A 15896-nucleotide genomic window follows, 5' to 3' on the forward strand; every position below is an offset into this window, starting at 1 on the left:
AGAGACCTTGAGAATCCAGCTAAGTAGAAAAACTGCTTTGTAAGATCAGCTGGTAGCCTTCACAGCTCCACTAACAAAGTTACTACTATCCATGAAAGTTTACATCCAGATCAAAGTAATAAGTATTCTCATTAACTCTATCACTAACTTGTAATTTTCTAACAGGGAAAGTCTGTATGTATATATGTGTGTGTAGGTATGTATACTTTGGGAGGATTAGAAAGATTATACATATTATTTATATAACTTCTAAACATTACAATATGCATCATTAGTTTTGTTACCAGAAAAATTACTGTCAATGTATGTTCGCTGTAGAAAAAAATAAAGCACAAACATAAAAACCACACATAACACCACTCAGAGAAAATCACTATATTTCACAAATGTTTTAATGTTATAGCCTGACCTTCTCATTCAGTAGTAAATCAGGAACACCTATTTCAATAATTATATATTTGGAGCATTTTTAATAGGTACATTATTATTCTATGTATATACCACAATTTAACAAAACTAATAATAGTCATTTAGGTTAACATTTACTTCTCTTCCACCATAAACAATGCTATCATGAACACATTTGTGTTCTTTGCACACTTGTCAGATTCTTTCCCAAATGCATACTTTTTAAGGCTTCTCTCTAGTTAAGTAGTACTCGTTTAGACTACCGTCAAAACCACATAAGAGTTCCCATTTCCACACATCCCGTCACTATGGTTATTTTTAATCTTTGCCATTCTGATGAAAAAGTATTTTCATATAATTTAATTTGAAGTATTTTATCAATACTGAAATGAATATGTTTCATGCTTAAGTCTTTTGTGAACATTCTGATCACAGGCTATGCAAATATTTTTAAAATTATGATTAGAGTCTTTAATTTGTTGAAACAGTTTTCATTAAGATAACTGTCCTCCCTCTGTCATATGCATTGTAACCGTTTCCAGTTTCTTGCTTTGAAATCTGTTTGTTTGTTGCTACATACAACTTTTATAAAGTCAAATCTAGAGATCTTTTTATGCTTCCTGCCTTAGTATGCTTGGAAGCCATTTCCTATCCCAAGGTTAAAAAAAGATTTTATATTTTCATCAGTTACTTTTAACACAATTTTTAATTCTCTCTCTCCAAGGTGTAAGGCAGAAATCTAATCTCAATTTTTCCTCCAAATGGCTCACCAATTGCCAGTTTCTCCTCTGATTTGAAAAAAACATATTCTTTATCACATGTAACTTTACATATTTATAGATGTACATAATATATATTCTTGAATGTTGCTCTGTAGTTGTTTCATTGATCTATTTAACCCGTATCAAATTTCTAAAATTATTATATATTTCCAGAACATTTAATACTTCCAGAGTAAGTATCCTTGCATTACTATTTTTCTTCATTATCCTAACTTCTATCCCAAAGAAAAATTAAAGAGTCATTATGAAGTCCTATAGCCAGTACTTAGGGTCAGCCGTGGTGGCTCATGCCTGTAATCCTAACACTTTGGGAGGCCGGGATAGGAGGATCACTTGAGGCCAGTAGTTCAAGACCAACCTGGGCAACATAGCGAGATCCCCATCTCTTTTTACATTTTTAAAAACTAAAAAAAAAAGAAGGCCGGGTGCGGTGGCTCACGCCTGTAATCCCAGCACTTTGGGAGGCCTAGGCAGGCGGATCACAAGGTCAGGAGATTGAGACCATCCTGGCTAACTCAGTGAAACCCCGTCTCTACTAAAAATACAAAGAATTAGCCGGGCATGGTGGCGGGCGCCTGTGGTCCCAGCTACTCGGGAGGTTGAGGCAGGAGAATGGCGTGAACCCGGAAGGCGGAGCTTGCAGTGAGCCGAGATCACGCCACTGCACTCCAGCCTGGGCAACAGAGCAAGACTCCGTCTCAAAAAAAAAAAAAGAAAAAGTACTTAAACTGAAGTTACATTAAAATTATAGATTACAGTCATGTGTCACTTAACAACAACAGAGATATTTTCTAAGAAATGAGTCCTTAGGTGATTTCATCACTGTACAAACATCACAGTGCGCCTACACAAACTTAGATGGTATAGCCTACTACATGCCTAGGACAGGCGGTATAGCCTGTTGCTACTAGGCTACCAACCTGTACAGCATGTGACTGTACTGAATACTGTGGGCAACTGTAACACAGTGGTAAATATTTATGTATTTAGACATATTTGAACACAAAAAAGGTCCAGCAAAAAAAATAAGGTATTATAATCTTTGGGACCAACGTTGTATACAGTCTGTCACTGACTGAAATGCCATGTGGTACGTGACTATATTGTGAAGAAAACTGGTATTTTTACAACATGGTCATCCACTACGGGAATAGGACATACCTTCCTTTTATTACATCACCTTCTTTGTCATCAGCTACATTTTATAGTTTTCTTCCCATTGGTCCTATGCATTACAAGATGCTTAAATAACTTATTAATAACTTTCCATAGTGAATTTTAATTTTTCTTTGCATTACATTTTCTAACCAGGTAGTCCTTTTTATTTAAAAGGCTGTTAAAATACTGTCAGGTAATAATGGCAACTCTTAGCTCCTAGGGACTCTTTCTGGTTTGTTTTGGCGCTTACTCTGAGGCTGGCACCCTGCTGAGCACTATACTGACATTTCACATTTAATCCTGACAGCAAGCCTAAGAGGCAGATATTAACATCCCCTACAAAGGAGGAAACAGCCTTGAAAATCAGTCACTTGCCTAATACGACAAAGCTAGGAAGTGGTAGTTAAATGCTAATATGGTTGATACAGATGTTTCAGCATGTTCTAAAAAGAAATCCCACCAAATGTTTTATTGCCAAGAAACACAGGCAAAAGACATCCTCACACATCCTTTTAAGCAGGCGCTGTGAATGATGTAATGAATGGTCAGTCAGGGTCAGTTGTTGTGAACATCAGTTAATATTTTTTTAACACTTTGAGAAGGGCATTTCAACCCAGAAACAAAAGATCTTTTTTAGGTAAGTGTCTCAGGCACTCCAAAATTCAAAATCCAAACTCCCAATGTTTCTTCTTACCAATATGCTACAGTGCAAACTGGTAACTTTTCCCCCTCACAGTATTTCCATCTCTAATTTTTATTTTCTGCTGCGTTAGTCAGAACTTATAGAATTCAAGTCTACCTTCTCTGCTACCAGGCATTAGAGAAGAAACCATTAAACCGAGGCTATTTCCAGCACTTATACATTAAAAATCATCCACCTCAAATAGGTCCTCAATGATGTCCACTGACACAATACCCTGGCTTTTCTCCTGTCTCCTCTCCTCCTCCTCAGGCCCTCTTTTCATCTTTCCTAATTACTCCCATCTAACCCATGGCATTTCATCCTTCCTAATTAATCTCATCTAATCCAGAGCAACATTTAAGTGTCCTATCAAACGCACTTACAGCACTTAACTTTCCTTCTCCTATTAAGTGGGGGCCTTTGTTAATGACTATATCACCCATACCAGTACAATACCCAGGACACACAAAAACACCATGTTTTTAATTACCATGTTGATTGTATCATAAGGATATTCAGTAACAATGATAAGCAATGGGGCCTCCTTGCCTTTTTTCAAATTTGTATGGGAAAGGCCTGCAGGTTTCAACACCACATTTGACTCTTTGGGGATGGTATCCATCAGGTTCATCATGAGCTAGCATTCTTCATCATGTTAAAGACAACTGTTAATATTTCTAGTTTACTAGTTTCTACTCACATATGGATGCTGGTTTTAGTTTAAATACCTAAAAGGCAAGTACTGAAATAACCCTACAGATTTTGACACATAGAATACAGATTTTCTAATATTAACTTTTCTAGCCATGAAGTCTTGGAATAAACTCTATCCATTATTTTAACAAACTACTGAAAACATTTGCTAATATCCTAATTCGTGTTTTTATATCCGTATTTGTAAGAGAGATTGCTGTGTCATTTTTGTGTCATTTTTTTCTCCCTTGGTTAGGTTTTGCCATCTGGTGTTTCCTGCTACTACAGAATGAGCTGAGCTTTCCTTCCATCTTTTTTTAGTGTTCAAGACCACTTTAAAACTTTTTTTAGAGGTGGTACAAAGTAAGCTTTTTCCATTTTTCCGGAGTTATTGACCTATTAAAGTTTTCTGCTTCTTATGTGAAATTATTTTTGTTTTCTTAGAAACCAACCCATCACATTCAAGTTAATTTTTTATACTGCTTTAAATTTTTTAATTTCTTTTCATTCCTGTAACAATACACTTTCTCAAACTTAATGTTATGTAGATTTTTCTTTTCTTTATTTCCCACTTTAAAAATTGTATTTGCATTTACTTACAATATAGTTATATCACTATAGTCCTGTTTCCATTTCATTAATTTATCTTTAAATCCCGTTTTCTGCTTTTCTTAAGCTCCACTAATTTCTATAGCCAAGTGCTCAGATAATAATTATATACATAGTTACCATTTATTTGGCACTTACTTCAGGCCCTGTTCTAAGTGTTTGACATGCATTATCTCAATGACCCCTTATCACTCAAGAAGGTACATATAACTGTCCTTATTTTACAAGCGATGACACTGATAACTTTGCCCAGTAATAAAATTGGGAGAGCTAATAACTGACCCCGAATCTGTCAGATTCTAGAGTGCTGTTCTTCATTACCATTACATTAATGTAAGACCACAAAATTTTACGTTGGGATATAGAATTGATTACACCCTTTAAGTTTTGGGTGATAGCAATCTCAATGTCATTTTCTAATGAAAATATGACTGCAGTTTTGCTCTTTTTTTCTGAAACATGTAAATTTAAGAGCATAATTATGAATTTCCAAGGTTTTTTAAAATGATTAATGTGTAGTTTTATAGCACTGTGGTCAGAAAAAGTGGTCTGGATAATTTCTGATTTTTGGAAATTTATCAAGATTTTCCTTGTGCATAATCAATGCATCTTGAAAGTAAAGTCTTTTAAATTACAGGCTGCTTTAGCTTTTCACAGGTCATCTTGGACAGACTCTGAGGCCATTATGAAGACTTGACTGTTTCTCCATACAAGCACAAAATCTGAATTCAAGGAGATAATCCTATGACTTCTTTCAGTGTCAACTCCTTGCTTACCTTCCAGATCTCTTATACTCTTTTTTGTAGGACCTTTCCAGAGATGGTGATCTTCGGTTGTCTCGATGCCTGTGTCTCTCCCGTTCTCGCTCTCTTAAAGGAATTAATACACAGAGCTGTTTTCAACAGAAAGACTCAAAAACACCATCTCTTTTCACTGAATTCATCTTCTAAATAAATGGACCACATCTAGGAATTTTTCAGGCACTATTCACTGGGGGACATTTTTATGCCTTCTTAATTTATTAGAGGATAAAGGAGCGTTTCACTTTACAGAAGTTAACTAACTTGGAGAATTTTTGCAGTTTTCTTTAAAGAAAGAAGTCATACATGATGCTATGCAATAATGGGAATTTTATCCTAATCTTCCCTTAAAACCTTGCAATCAGCCAATCCTTGGTTATTTAACCTAGAGGGAAAACTCTAAAGAACTCCACATCCTATTGATTTCTAAAAAATGCTCTATTTCACCTTTCAAATAAAGGTAAATTATAAAGCTTTTATAGTGAAAATTAGGACAAGTTCTATAATGAAAGAGCTCTTAATGCTTATAGCTTATAGGCTTGAGTTGTAGATCTAGCTATCACTAACCTGCCATGAGGCCATGACTAAGTCACCTGAATGCTATTTTTCATCTGGAAAAAACTAAATAGAGATGTTGGGCTTACTTAATGTAAAAAAAATAGATGAGGAATTTTTAAAACCTTCTAATGTAAAACTGGGGTTTAATAATATTAATAGCTTTTGAGCCTATTTAACAATGAGGATCTAGAAGAGAAATATGAACTCTAGTGTGTCTGAATCAGAACTACAAGTCTAAAGAAAGTAACCTTCCAATCTTAGAATAGGAAAAATAAAATGCTATATTAACCTGAGTCCAGAAAGAAGACCATAAAAATGTTTGAACTCAAAAATATCCCCCAACCTATCACCAAACAGAAATGTCAATACATTGAAAATAGAACTTACCAAACTGACAGAGATCAGTGAGTGCTTAGGTATTAAAATAGAAATTGCCTTCCACTTAAAGATTCCCCTGTTCTAAAGGAAGACTCCTTTGAATAATATTTCTGATATATACACAATCCTCAGATATATACCAGCTATCCCAAATACAGCAGCCGAGATTTGGATTCTACATTCTTCATCTCATACACTTCTAAAATCACAGTTTACATTTGGGCAGTAAATCTTAGTTATTGTACAGAAATTAGTGAACCATGCCACATGTCAAAGATATATGTAATTTGTAATGGCACGGCTGTTGAAAAGAATAATTGCCTACATTTCCAAATAAAAACTCTAATTAGAGGATATTTCTAATTTTTTTTTTTACCATATAGCCAATAGAATTTTGCATTTAAGAATAACACTTCTAATGATGACTGGTACCTCTGAGTGGGTAGGACTTGAAAAGACCAATTTGGATATAAATCACATTAGTAACACTATTAAGACAAATTCTTTTAAAGCAAGAAAAGCTATGTTTGTGTTACTTTTCCCAAGATTCTTCCTTGTTTGCAAACATTAAGATATTCCTTAGGTACATTAGGCTAGTTCTCCAATAGCTACACATTTACTGTCACAAGGACAGCCGTGAGAATTCTTGCGTGGTAGCACTCCCTAGCTAGGTGAAGCCCAGGGCACACATCCTTACCACTCTGCTCAACAGTGTGCTTGGTGCACTACATCTGCCTGTAGCGATTTCTTTCCTTATCCCCTGGAGTAACTTTCATTTTTCATGACAACAAATACATATATCCACTTTTTCACAGACCTTTTCTAAAAACAGTCCACTCTAAGATAATCTTGCAATTGTTATTCAACCACATTTTGGAGGCAGAGAAAAATAGGGAAGACAGAATTTGTAAAAGGATAGATTCACTTACCCCAAGAAGCAGGGGAGGGGCAACAAGAGAACAGACTATAGAATTTGCATAAACTTAACACAATCCAAATTTATGAAGTTTCAGCTTTCCAAATATACTTCTACAAGTTATATTAGGACTTCATGTGCTCCATGTTTGTTTCACAGAAGCATGCCATATAAGACAGATGACTGACATTCCACCGAATTAATATCCCAAAAGGAGCCAATTATAATGTAGCTATGCCACTAGGCAGCTCCAGAGCAAATGCCCCAAGCACATTATAAAACAACTCGAATATAAATAAAGACCGTTTTAGAAAGATATAGATCCTCATAGTAAAGGAGTGTGGTTTAGGATAAATCAGGTTAGAAGTAATTCTTATGACACTTGATTTTACTGAGATCCGCAATTCACAGGACATCTGAGTTTCTTCAAATACATAACTCAAAGTTGAAGCCTTGATGGAAAAATTTAGGATTTACAGCAGAGCCCTGACAACTCCTCTAATTATAGCATCTCAAAACAGAGGTGGAAATACAACACTATCTAGAATGTTTGCTGCAAAATGTTTTCCCAGAAACAAGATTATTAACAATTACTTTAGAGTCTGAAGAAAACTATTTACAAACTATTTACTCTTTCCAGTTAACATTTGCACTATAAAACTGTAACATTAACTATCACATGCCAGCCAGGAGCAGTGGCTCGCACCTGTAATCCCAGCACTTTAGGAGGCCGAGGCAGGCAGATCACCTGAGGTCAGGAGTTCGAGACCAGCCTGACCAACATGGTGAAACCCTGTCTCTACTAAAAATACAAAAATTAGCCGGGCGTAGTGGCAGGTGCCTGTAATCCCAACTACTCAGGAGGCTGAGACAGGAGAATCGCTTGAACCCGGGAGGCAGAGGTTGCAGTGAGCCGAGATCGCGCCATCACACTCCAGCCTGGGGGACAAGAGCAAGACTTTGTCTCCAAAAAAAAAAAAACTATCACATGCCTATGCCTCTGCCAACTGTCCATTACAGAATATTGACCAGAAACAGTAGTTCATGCTGAAAAGATTTTTAAAGTCTACCAACTCTCACTCAGCTTTGGCCCATCAGAAATCAGTCATCCCTACAAGAAACACATTCCCTTCTACCTTCTACCAGGCCACCAGGGAGAGGCAACAAAGCATTTTCCTTCTAAACCTTCTGAGCACTAATCCCTCTCTTCAGGGCAGAGAACGACCACTATCATTTAATTTACTGGCAAAATGTTCAGTCAGAACCAAATTGATAGAGCCATGAGAAAAATGTGGAAACAGATGTGAACCAGTTCCTGAAATCAGCTGCAGAGCAACAAGAGCCAACACCAGCTCTCTGCAAACCCAGAGTGAAGTGACTTGGTCTGGGGAGCTCAAACACTTTTAGCACAAAAGTTCCACAAGACAATGAAGGTAAGTACACTACTGGGGAAAGAAAGAGAAGCACCATTATTAGCTTGACAACAGAACACCTCAAATCTTCATCAACGTAAGAGTTCACTGAGGCATAAATAAACATTAGCACAATTGATATGTGTCTTTTATTTTTCCATATAAACCAATGGTTCTTAGGCTTTTGGGATAACAGACTCACACCCTCCTCTTTGAGAATCTGATGTAAGCTTCCTTACAGAAAAACACACACACAAAAAAGTTGCATATAACTTCAGAGTATTTCTGTAAGCCCAGCTAGAATGCCAGTTTTAGAAATGCCTCCTTGAAACATTACTTCTCTCATGTTTATACATATTTGGTCGTCTGAAAAAAGAAATGTAATACAGAATGAAACAGTATTTTTAAAATACTACTTTCTTCAGTAAGAATCCATTTCAATGCAACAAAATCAGATTAAAAGCAATTTTGGGCCAGGCATGGTGGCTCACATCTGTAATCTCAACACTTTAGGAGGCCGAGGTGAGTGGATCACTTGAGTTCAGGAGGTCAAGACCAGCCTGGCCAACATGGTAAAACCCCATCTCTACTAAAAATACAAAAATTAGGCCAGGCGCAGTGGCTCATGCCTGTAATCCCAGCACTTTGGGAGGCCGAGGGGGGCTGATCACCTGAGGTCAGGAGTTCGAAACCAGCCTGCCTAACGTGGCAAAACCCTGTCTCTACTAAAAATACAAAAAGTAGCTGGGCATGGTGGTGCATGCCTGTAATCCCAGCTACTCAGGAGGCTGAGGCAGGAGAATCACTTGAACCCAGAGGCAGAGGTTGCAGTGAGCCGAGATTGTGCCACTGCACTCCAGCCTAGGCGACAGAGCAAGACTCCGTCTCAAAAAAAAAAAAAAAAAAAAATTAGCCAAGTGTGGTCGCGTGCACCTGTAATCCCAGCTACTTAGGAGGCTGAGATGAGAGAATCGCTTGAACCTAGAAGGTGGAGGTTGCAGTGAGCTGAGATCTCGCCATTGAACTCCTGCCTGGGCAACACAGCGAGACTCCATCACAAAAAAAAAAAAAAAAAAAAGATATTTTGAAAACTAACTTTCATAATGTGTAAATAATCTTACTTCATTTTACAAAGAAACCAACCAAGAAGGCAACAATGTACAATAAATTTCCACTTATCCTAAAAATCAGAAAGTCCTGCCTGTTAACTAATTTGATTCTTTATTAACATGCAGATCGCCAGTTCCAAAAAAACTCAAATGCTATAACCTGATATGATGATCACACTGAACATAATCTAAACTATGATAACACAAAAAATAGAAGATCTTTCATCTCATGGGATCATCATTAAAATGTCAACTGCATAATGCAGAGTAAAAGTCTTATATTCACTGAAATGAATCTACACTGATATATTTGGAATGCTTTTTAAAAGCAATTTTTTTCTGACATCAACTTATTTGTCAGTTGTTTCTTCCTCTTGAAAACAGAGCCCAAAATGTGCTTCCTTTCCTTATATAAATCGAGATGCACTACTGGATCCTTTTGGTTTGGTTGTCATAAATGGAGAATGACTGTGCCTGGGCCTCTGAAGTTCATTAAAGAACTACACACAAGTGGTTTACCTGCTCCGCTCGTAGCTGCGGTGGCGAGATGGTGTTCTCCCTCGGTCATAATCAGATCTGTACCGGCTGTCTTGTCTTCTCCTGTCGGGACTGCGGCCTCGCTCCCGCCGATCCAGGGACCGATGCCTCTCACCTCGCCCATGACTGTGATCTCGGTGCCTGTGGTCATCATAGTGTTTCAGCCTTTCTGGGGACCTTCTCTCACTGGGAGCCTTTGGGAGTGGGTATGGAGGGAGATGTCTGAAATGAGGACTACTGCTGTTATTAGCACTGGGCAGGAAAGAACTAGGGTTGTTCTGGAAACTATTAAAACTGGGAGGTGGGAAGTTGTGGTGAGAATAGCCCGGAGGGTACTGATAATTAACCTGCTGCGGCATGACTGGAGGGGGCGGGGGATGAGGCATGGAGGGAGGGGGCATCATGAAGGGGAAAGTGCCTTGTCCAGGAGGTGCCCCAGGGACTGGGGGGTTATTAGGACAAGGCATTGGTGGTGGCATGGGAGGAAAACAAGGAGGAACTGGGAAGGGGTGCCTCATCTGGTGGTTGGGGAAAGGAGGCCTGATTGGGCAGGGGGGAAGAGGGCCTTGCGCTGACGGAGGCATGGGTGGGGGGAAGGGTACAAAGTCTGGTCGTGGAGGGAGAAAATTGGGGGCTGGAGAGTTTGAGAAAGTGGCAGAAGGGGCACTTGGAGGTTCATATTGATATTGCACAGGAGGCTGCTGAGGGTGAAGCAGCCTCAGATTTTGGGGCCTAAAGGATGGTGCTGAGGGTCTGGCTCCATGTCCTCCTCGTCCTCGGGGACACCCTCGTCCCGGGTGGAACGACATTCTGTGACTTCAAGGCAGAAAAGAAAAAGGGAAAAGTTTTTTTAAAAAATAATCCTCACTATGTAAACAGGGTTTCATAAATGCCTGACCATCTTGATGAGCAACTCAAAGACCCCCCAGTCAAGCCACTGGAATAGGCCACCCATTTAATACTGGGTTCCTGCTAATATCTGAAACCCTCATGCTCAATAAACTGCTCTTCCCCTTTCTTGGACACCCAGCCCACTGCCATGTTTAGTCCCTGGACCGACCATTCCTTAAAGCTGCTCCACTTCCAAAATGACCAATTCAACATCCCATTGTTCACCATTTGCTGTCATGCCTTTGCGCCAGTTCCCCTCTGATCTTGACCTCACAAGATCAAGAGGGCTTGCCTCCCCAGCCCCCACTCCCATCTGCAAATGCAGATTTGGGATTACCACCCCTCCTCTGTAATCCTCCACCTCTCCCTGCTACCAGACCCTTCACATCAGCATTTGGAAGTGCTCAGGTCTATTCCAGCATAAAGTACTTTCCTTGGCCTCCAGGTCTCCCTTGACTTTGCCCCTTCTTTGTCCTCCCCTTCACAGTCAAATGACCTGAAAAAGTTGCTACAGACCAAATGTTTGTGTCCACCCCAAAATTTATGCTGATGAAACCATAACGCCGATGTGATGCTATATGGAAGTGGGGACTCTGAGAGGTAATTATGATGGGATTAGTACCCTTATAAAGGGAGAAAGAGAAAAGAAATCCCCACCACCCACCCCTTACCAGGTGAGACTACAACAAGAAGGCAGCCACCTACAAGGCAGGAGGAGGGCGTGCATCAGAAACCTGGCTGTGCTGGTACCCTGATCTCAGACTGCCAGCCTCCAGAACTGTGAGAAATAAATGTTTACTGTTTAAGTTACCCAGTCTATAGCATTTAGTCATGGCAGCCCAAGCTAAGACAAAAGTGTGTATACTTCCAACTCACTCTAATCCAACTTCAGCTTCCACCACCACTCCAATAAGTGACATGATCAGTGCCCACCTTGTCTTGAAAACCAAAGGTCATTTTCAATCACCTTGCTTGATCTCTGTGCAGCAATCAGTCCAGTTGCCTCCCCAGCCCCCACCCCCATGGATGCGTTTCTTGGCTTCCTGACATGACGCCTTCACTGCGGCCTTCCTACTTCTCTGGCTGTTCCTCCTGACAGTCTCCCATACCAGCTTCTTCTCTGCTAGGAGGCCTTTAACCGTCTGGTATTCCTCAGGGGTCTAGCCCAGGCACTCTGCTCACTCTCTCTTCCAAAGTGACGCTACCCACCTGCACTGCTTCAATTAACATCAATCTGTCAGAAACTCCCAAGCTACACATTTAGCCCACAACTTCTGAGCTCCAGACCCACACTGCCAATTACCAACCCCATCTCTCTCCTTGAGTGTCTCACTGACTCTGCAAATTCAACATAACATATGTTAAAAGGAATTAATGACCTTCCCCTCCAAGACAAACATTTACTCTTTTTCTAGTATTTCCTATCTCAATAAATGACATTATTAATGGTCCTTAAGACATATACCAGGGAATCATCTGACTTGTCCTCCCTCACCCCCCATCCTTAGCTAAAAATTTACTTTAAAATTGCTGTCACTTATATGGCAACTATCCCTTAACAAAAAAATAAACAAAAAATCCAATTGTTTCTGCTTCATAAATATTTCCTGAATTCATCTACTTCGCACTATCACCTCTTACATGGCTATTACAATAATATCCTTGCTGGCCTTTCTACAACCACTGTCACTGACCCCAGGGCTTCGTTAGGTTCCTTGCTCTCACAACACTCTGTGCTGCTTCTTAGCAGGTCCTACAATAATTACAATCCACCTACTAAGGACCTAATTCCACCTTTAATGTCTGCCTGCACCTCGGAACTGCAAGCGCTGTCAGGGCAGCGCTCTGGGATTTCTATTAACTGTTCTGGTCTGGCTTCCTAGCCCTGGGCATGGCCCTCTGTTGTATTGTGCCCACTGTTGAAAGAATAAGCACATTATCCCCTCTCCCCATGTATCTAAATCCTTTCCACCCTCTATAGCCCAGCACCAATGTTTGCTTCTCTCTCGGTTCTCCCAAACTATTGCCATTCCCATCACAGCACTCACCATGTGTTGCCCTGCATCATGATGTACAGCCTGGATATGTCACATCTTCCACAGAGAATATAAGCTCTAAAAAACAGAAAGAATAAAACAGACATAAACATAAACATGTTTCCCAAACTGCCAAAGCTACAAAATATTTCTGCAATTACCATAACACTGATTTTGCAGTTTCCAATACACTTAGCCTACTAACAAAATTAAAAGCATGTTGAACTGTATTAAAGTTTCCAACTAAATTTTTAATGTCCTTAAATTTTAAAATGTCATTATTACTAGTTTTGCCAACTCAAAACTATCAGCAGCTAAAAAGACTTATAGGCCTAGATCATCTCTAATTTGTTAAAAGACTTAGGAAAAATATCATTTCCCCTCTCCCCCTTCATACTCTAGTTTCCTTCATGGTAAAAACATGTAGGCATAGGCCGGGCATGGTAGTTCACGCCTGTAATCCCAGCACTTTGGGAGGCCGAGGCAGGCGGATCACGAGGGCAGGAGGTGGAGACCATCCTGGCTAACACGGTGAAACCCCGTCTCTACTAAAAATACAAAAAATTAGCCGGGCGTGGTGGTGGGCACCTGTAGTCCCAGCTACTCGGGAGGCTGAGGCAGGAGAATGACGTGAATCCGGGAGGCAGAGCTTGCAGTGAGCCGAGATGGCGCCACTGTACTCCAGCCTGGGTGACAGTCTCAAAAAAAAAAAAAAAAAAAAACAACCCATGTAGGCATAGACCAAACACAAAAATCACAGTAGGACCAGCATTCAAATTCAAACATAACCACAATCTTGTTAACACACCAGTTAATGATTCTTGATTTTCATTCTCAGTTCCTCCCACAGAAAAACACTGTAAACATGAATGATTTTCCAAATACTTGAACTTCAGCAAAACATTTTTAAAAAACTCACATAAATATTGAGTACAAAAAGCTGTAACATAGAAACATTTTCCTAAAGTCTTTCTAAAAGTCTCATCAATAGAACTTTACTATGTAGACTTTCAAATGGCTCATGAAAATAAATTTCAGATTATGCTAGCAGTCAGTGTGCTTAATAAATAATAGGCACCAAATAATATCTGATTTTTTTTTTTTAAAGACACAGAGTCTACTCTGTCCCTAAGCTGGAGTGCACTGGTGCAATCATAGCTCACTGCTGTCTCTTACTCCTGGGCTCAAGCAATCCTCCCACCTCAGCCTCCAAAATAGCTGGAACTACAGGCGTGAGTCACTGTGCCTGACTCCTTATTACTATTATCCAGTCCAGTACCCTCATGATAAACCTGGGGCCCAGACAGGTGCTCCTGCCACCATAGGCTGCTCACTGCCAACAGAATCAAGTTCAAACTCTGTACTTGGCATTTAAGGCCCTATTGACTCTGGACCCAGGCTTGTTCTCCAGTACCTTCCCAAGAAAGACCCTACTACCCCATGTTTTCCCAATGGATTACCATTCAAGTACAAAGAACCAGCTAGTTCTTTGCTCCCGTTCTCCTCTCTAAAATCTCCCACCCTAGGCAGAGGTTGCAGCGAGTTCAGATCGTGCCATTGCACTCCAGCCTGGGCAACAAGAGCGAAACTCCATCTCAAAAAAAAAAAAAAAATCTCCCAACATATGAATCTGCCCAGTGATTTTCTATCCATCTACCAATCTTAAATGCCACCTCCTCTATGAAGCCCTTCCTGATTCCCTTAGGTAATCCCATTCCCTCTAGACTTAGTCTATACTTAATCCTTTTACAGCACTTACCAGAGACTGCCTCATATCATAGTGAAGTATGCACATGTCTAACTCCTCCACTAGATTATCAGCTCCTTGATGATATGGGTTGATTCACAGTCATTTCTGTATCCTTCACATCCCCGGGAAAAGCAACCTACACACAGTAGGTGGTCAATAAATGTTTACTGTTTCACCAATAGTATATGTTTCCATGTTGCTACTGTACATTTCCCTTCCATGTACCTCCGCAACAGAAAGCAGACCTTTTCACTGAGTCATGCAATATTTAATGAGCCCATAAGTGGGAAGCACTGTCCCAGGCCCTGTAGACTCAGAGATAATAAGACACATAGCCTGTAGGATTCAAGGAACTCAGAACCCACATACAAGTAAGTGTTTTAAAAATACAAAATAATGCAATAAACACACAAAAAAGAGGTATGTGCAGGGCTTAGGGGAACACAAAGGTGTGTGCCGCACCTAGAGGTGGGCAAAAGTCAGGGTCATGAACACTCTTGTACAGTGTGTAACAAGAGCTGAACATTCACTGCCAGATCCTCATGGATGTTTCTGTAGTTAGAAAATCTAAAAATACTAATCATGAAATTGCCCTATTGAAGGCATAGTCCGGCTGTGTTGTGGATGCAGACTTTAATTCAAAAGTCAAGGAATTCACTGCAACTGGAAAAGTAACTCTCTTTTCTCCGTCTGTCTCTTCTCGGTTGCGATTTGGAAGCAGAGACACTGAAGGAGCTGTCCTGAATAGTTAACACGGCCAGAACGTCAGTGCATGTAAAAAGAATTTTAAAGTGTGACTACATTTTTATTGAGAACTCCCTCTTTCCCCAGGTGGATCTGCAGGACAGTCACCTTCATCCTGATCCGTAACTGCACATTTACTGTTTGCATCTCCCGCCAGACGGTACGCCCCACGAGGCAGGCGCTGAGCTCAGGATCTCACTCCCCTCCGAGAGCCGGGCGGCCCCAGGCCTGGACCATAGTGTGTGCTCCACAAATGAATGAAAGGTCTCCTTTTTCACTTCCACTTATCTGCGGGATCCAGGCCTAGGGTCGCTCTTTTGCCCTTAGCTGCAGATCTGAAGTGGGGCTGCCCGACCCCAATTCCCGGATGCCCTTCACCCCAGCCCCGGAGACTCCAGCCCCGTTTAAATCCTGACACTCGGAAACTCTCTTC

General features: G+C 40.2%; 1 protein-coding gene across 13 annotated transcripts in view; it reads right to left on the minus strand.

The window, feature by feature from the left end:
• DROSHA (drosha ribonuclease III) overlaps positions 1 to 15896 on the minus strand; it is a 131232-nt gene that overhangs the window by 114719 nt on the left and 617 nt on the right. For 7 of the 13 annotated variants that reach the window (XM_063724077.1, XM_024247302.3, XM_024247298.3 and 4 more), the window contains exons 2-5: positions 14729 to 14855; positions 12982 to 13047; positions 10025 to 10858; positions 5109 to 5201 (exon numbers count right to left, since the gene is read on the minus strand). In XM_063724077.1, coding sequence (XP_063580147.1) covers positions 5109 to 5201; positions 10025 to 10858; positions 12982 to 13001 — 947 coding nt within the window. In that variant the 5' untranslated portion in view covers positions 13002 to 13047; positions 14729 to 14855. The remainder of the gene's footprint in view (positions 1 to 5108; positions 5202 to 10024; positions 10859 to 12981; positions 13048 to 14728; positions 14856 to 15896) is intronic. The other 6 variants (XM_024247301.3, XM_024247303.3, XM_063724075.1 and 3 more) reach the window with 1 other exon arrangement.

Source organism: Pongo abelii, chromosome 4, assembly GCF_028885655.2.
Source record: "Pongo abelii isolate AG06213 chromosome 4, NHGRI_mPonAbe1-v2.0_pri, whole genome shotgun sequence".
In the NCBI taxonomy this organism is placed as follows: Eukaryota; Metazoa; Chordata; class Mammalia; order Primates; family Hominidae; genus Pongo; species Pongo abelii.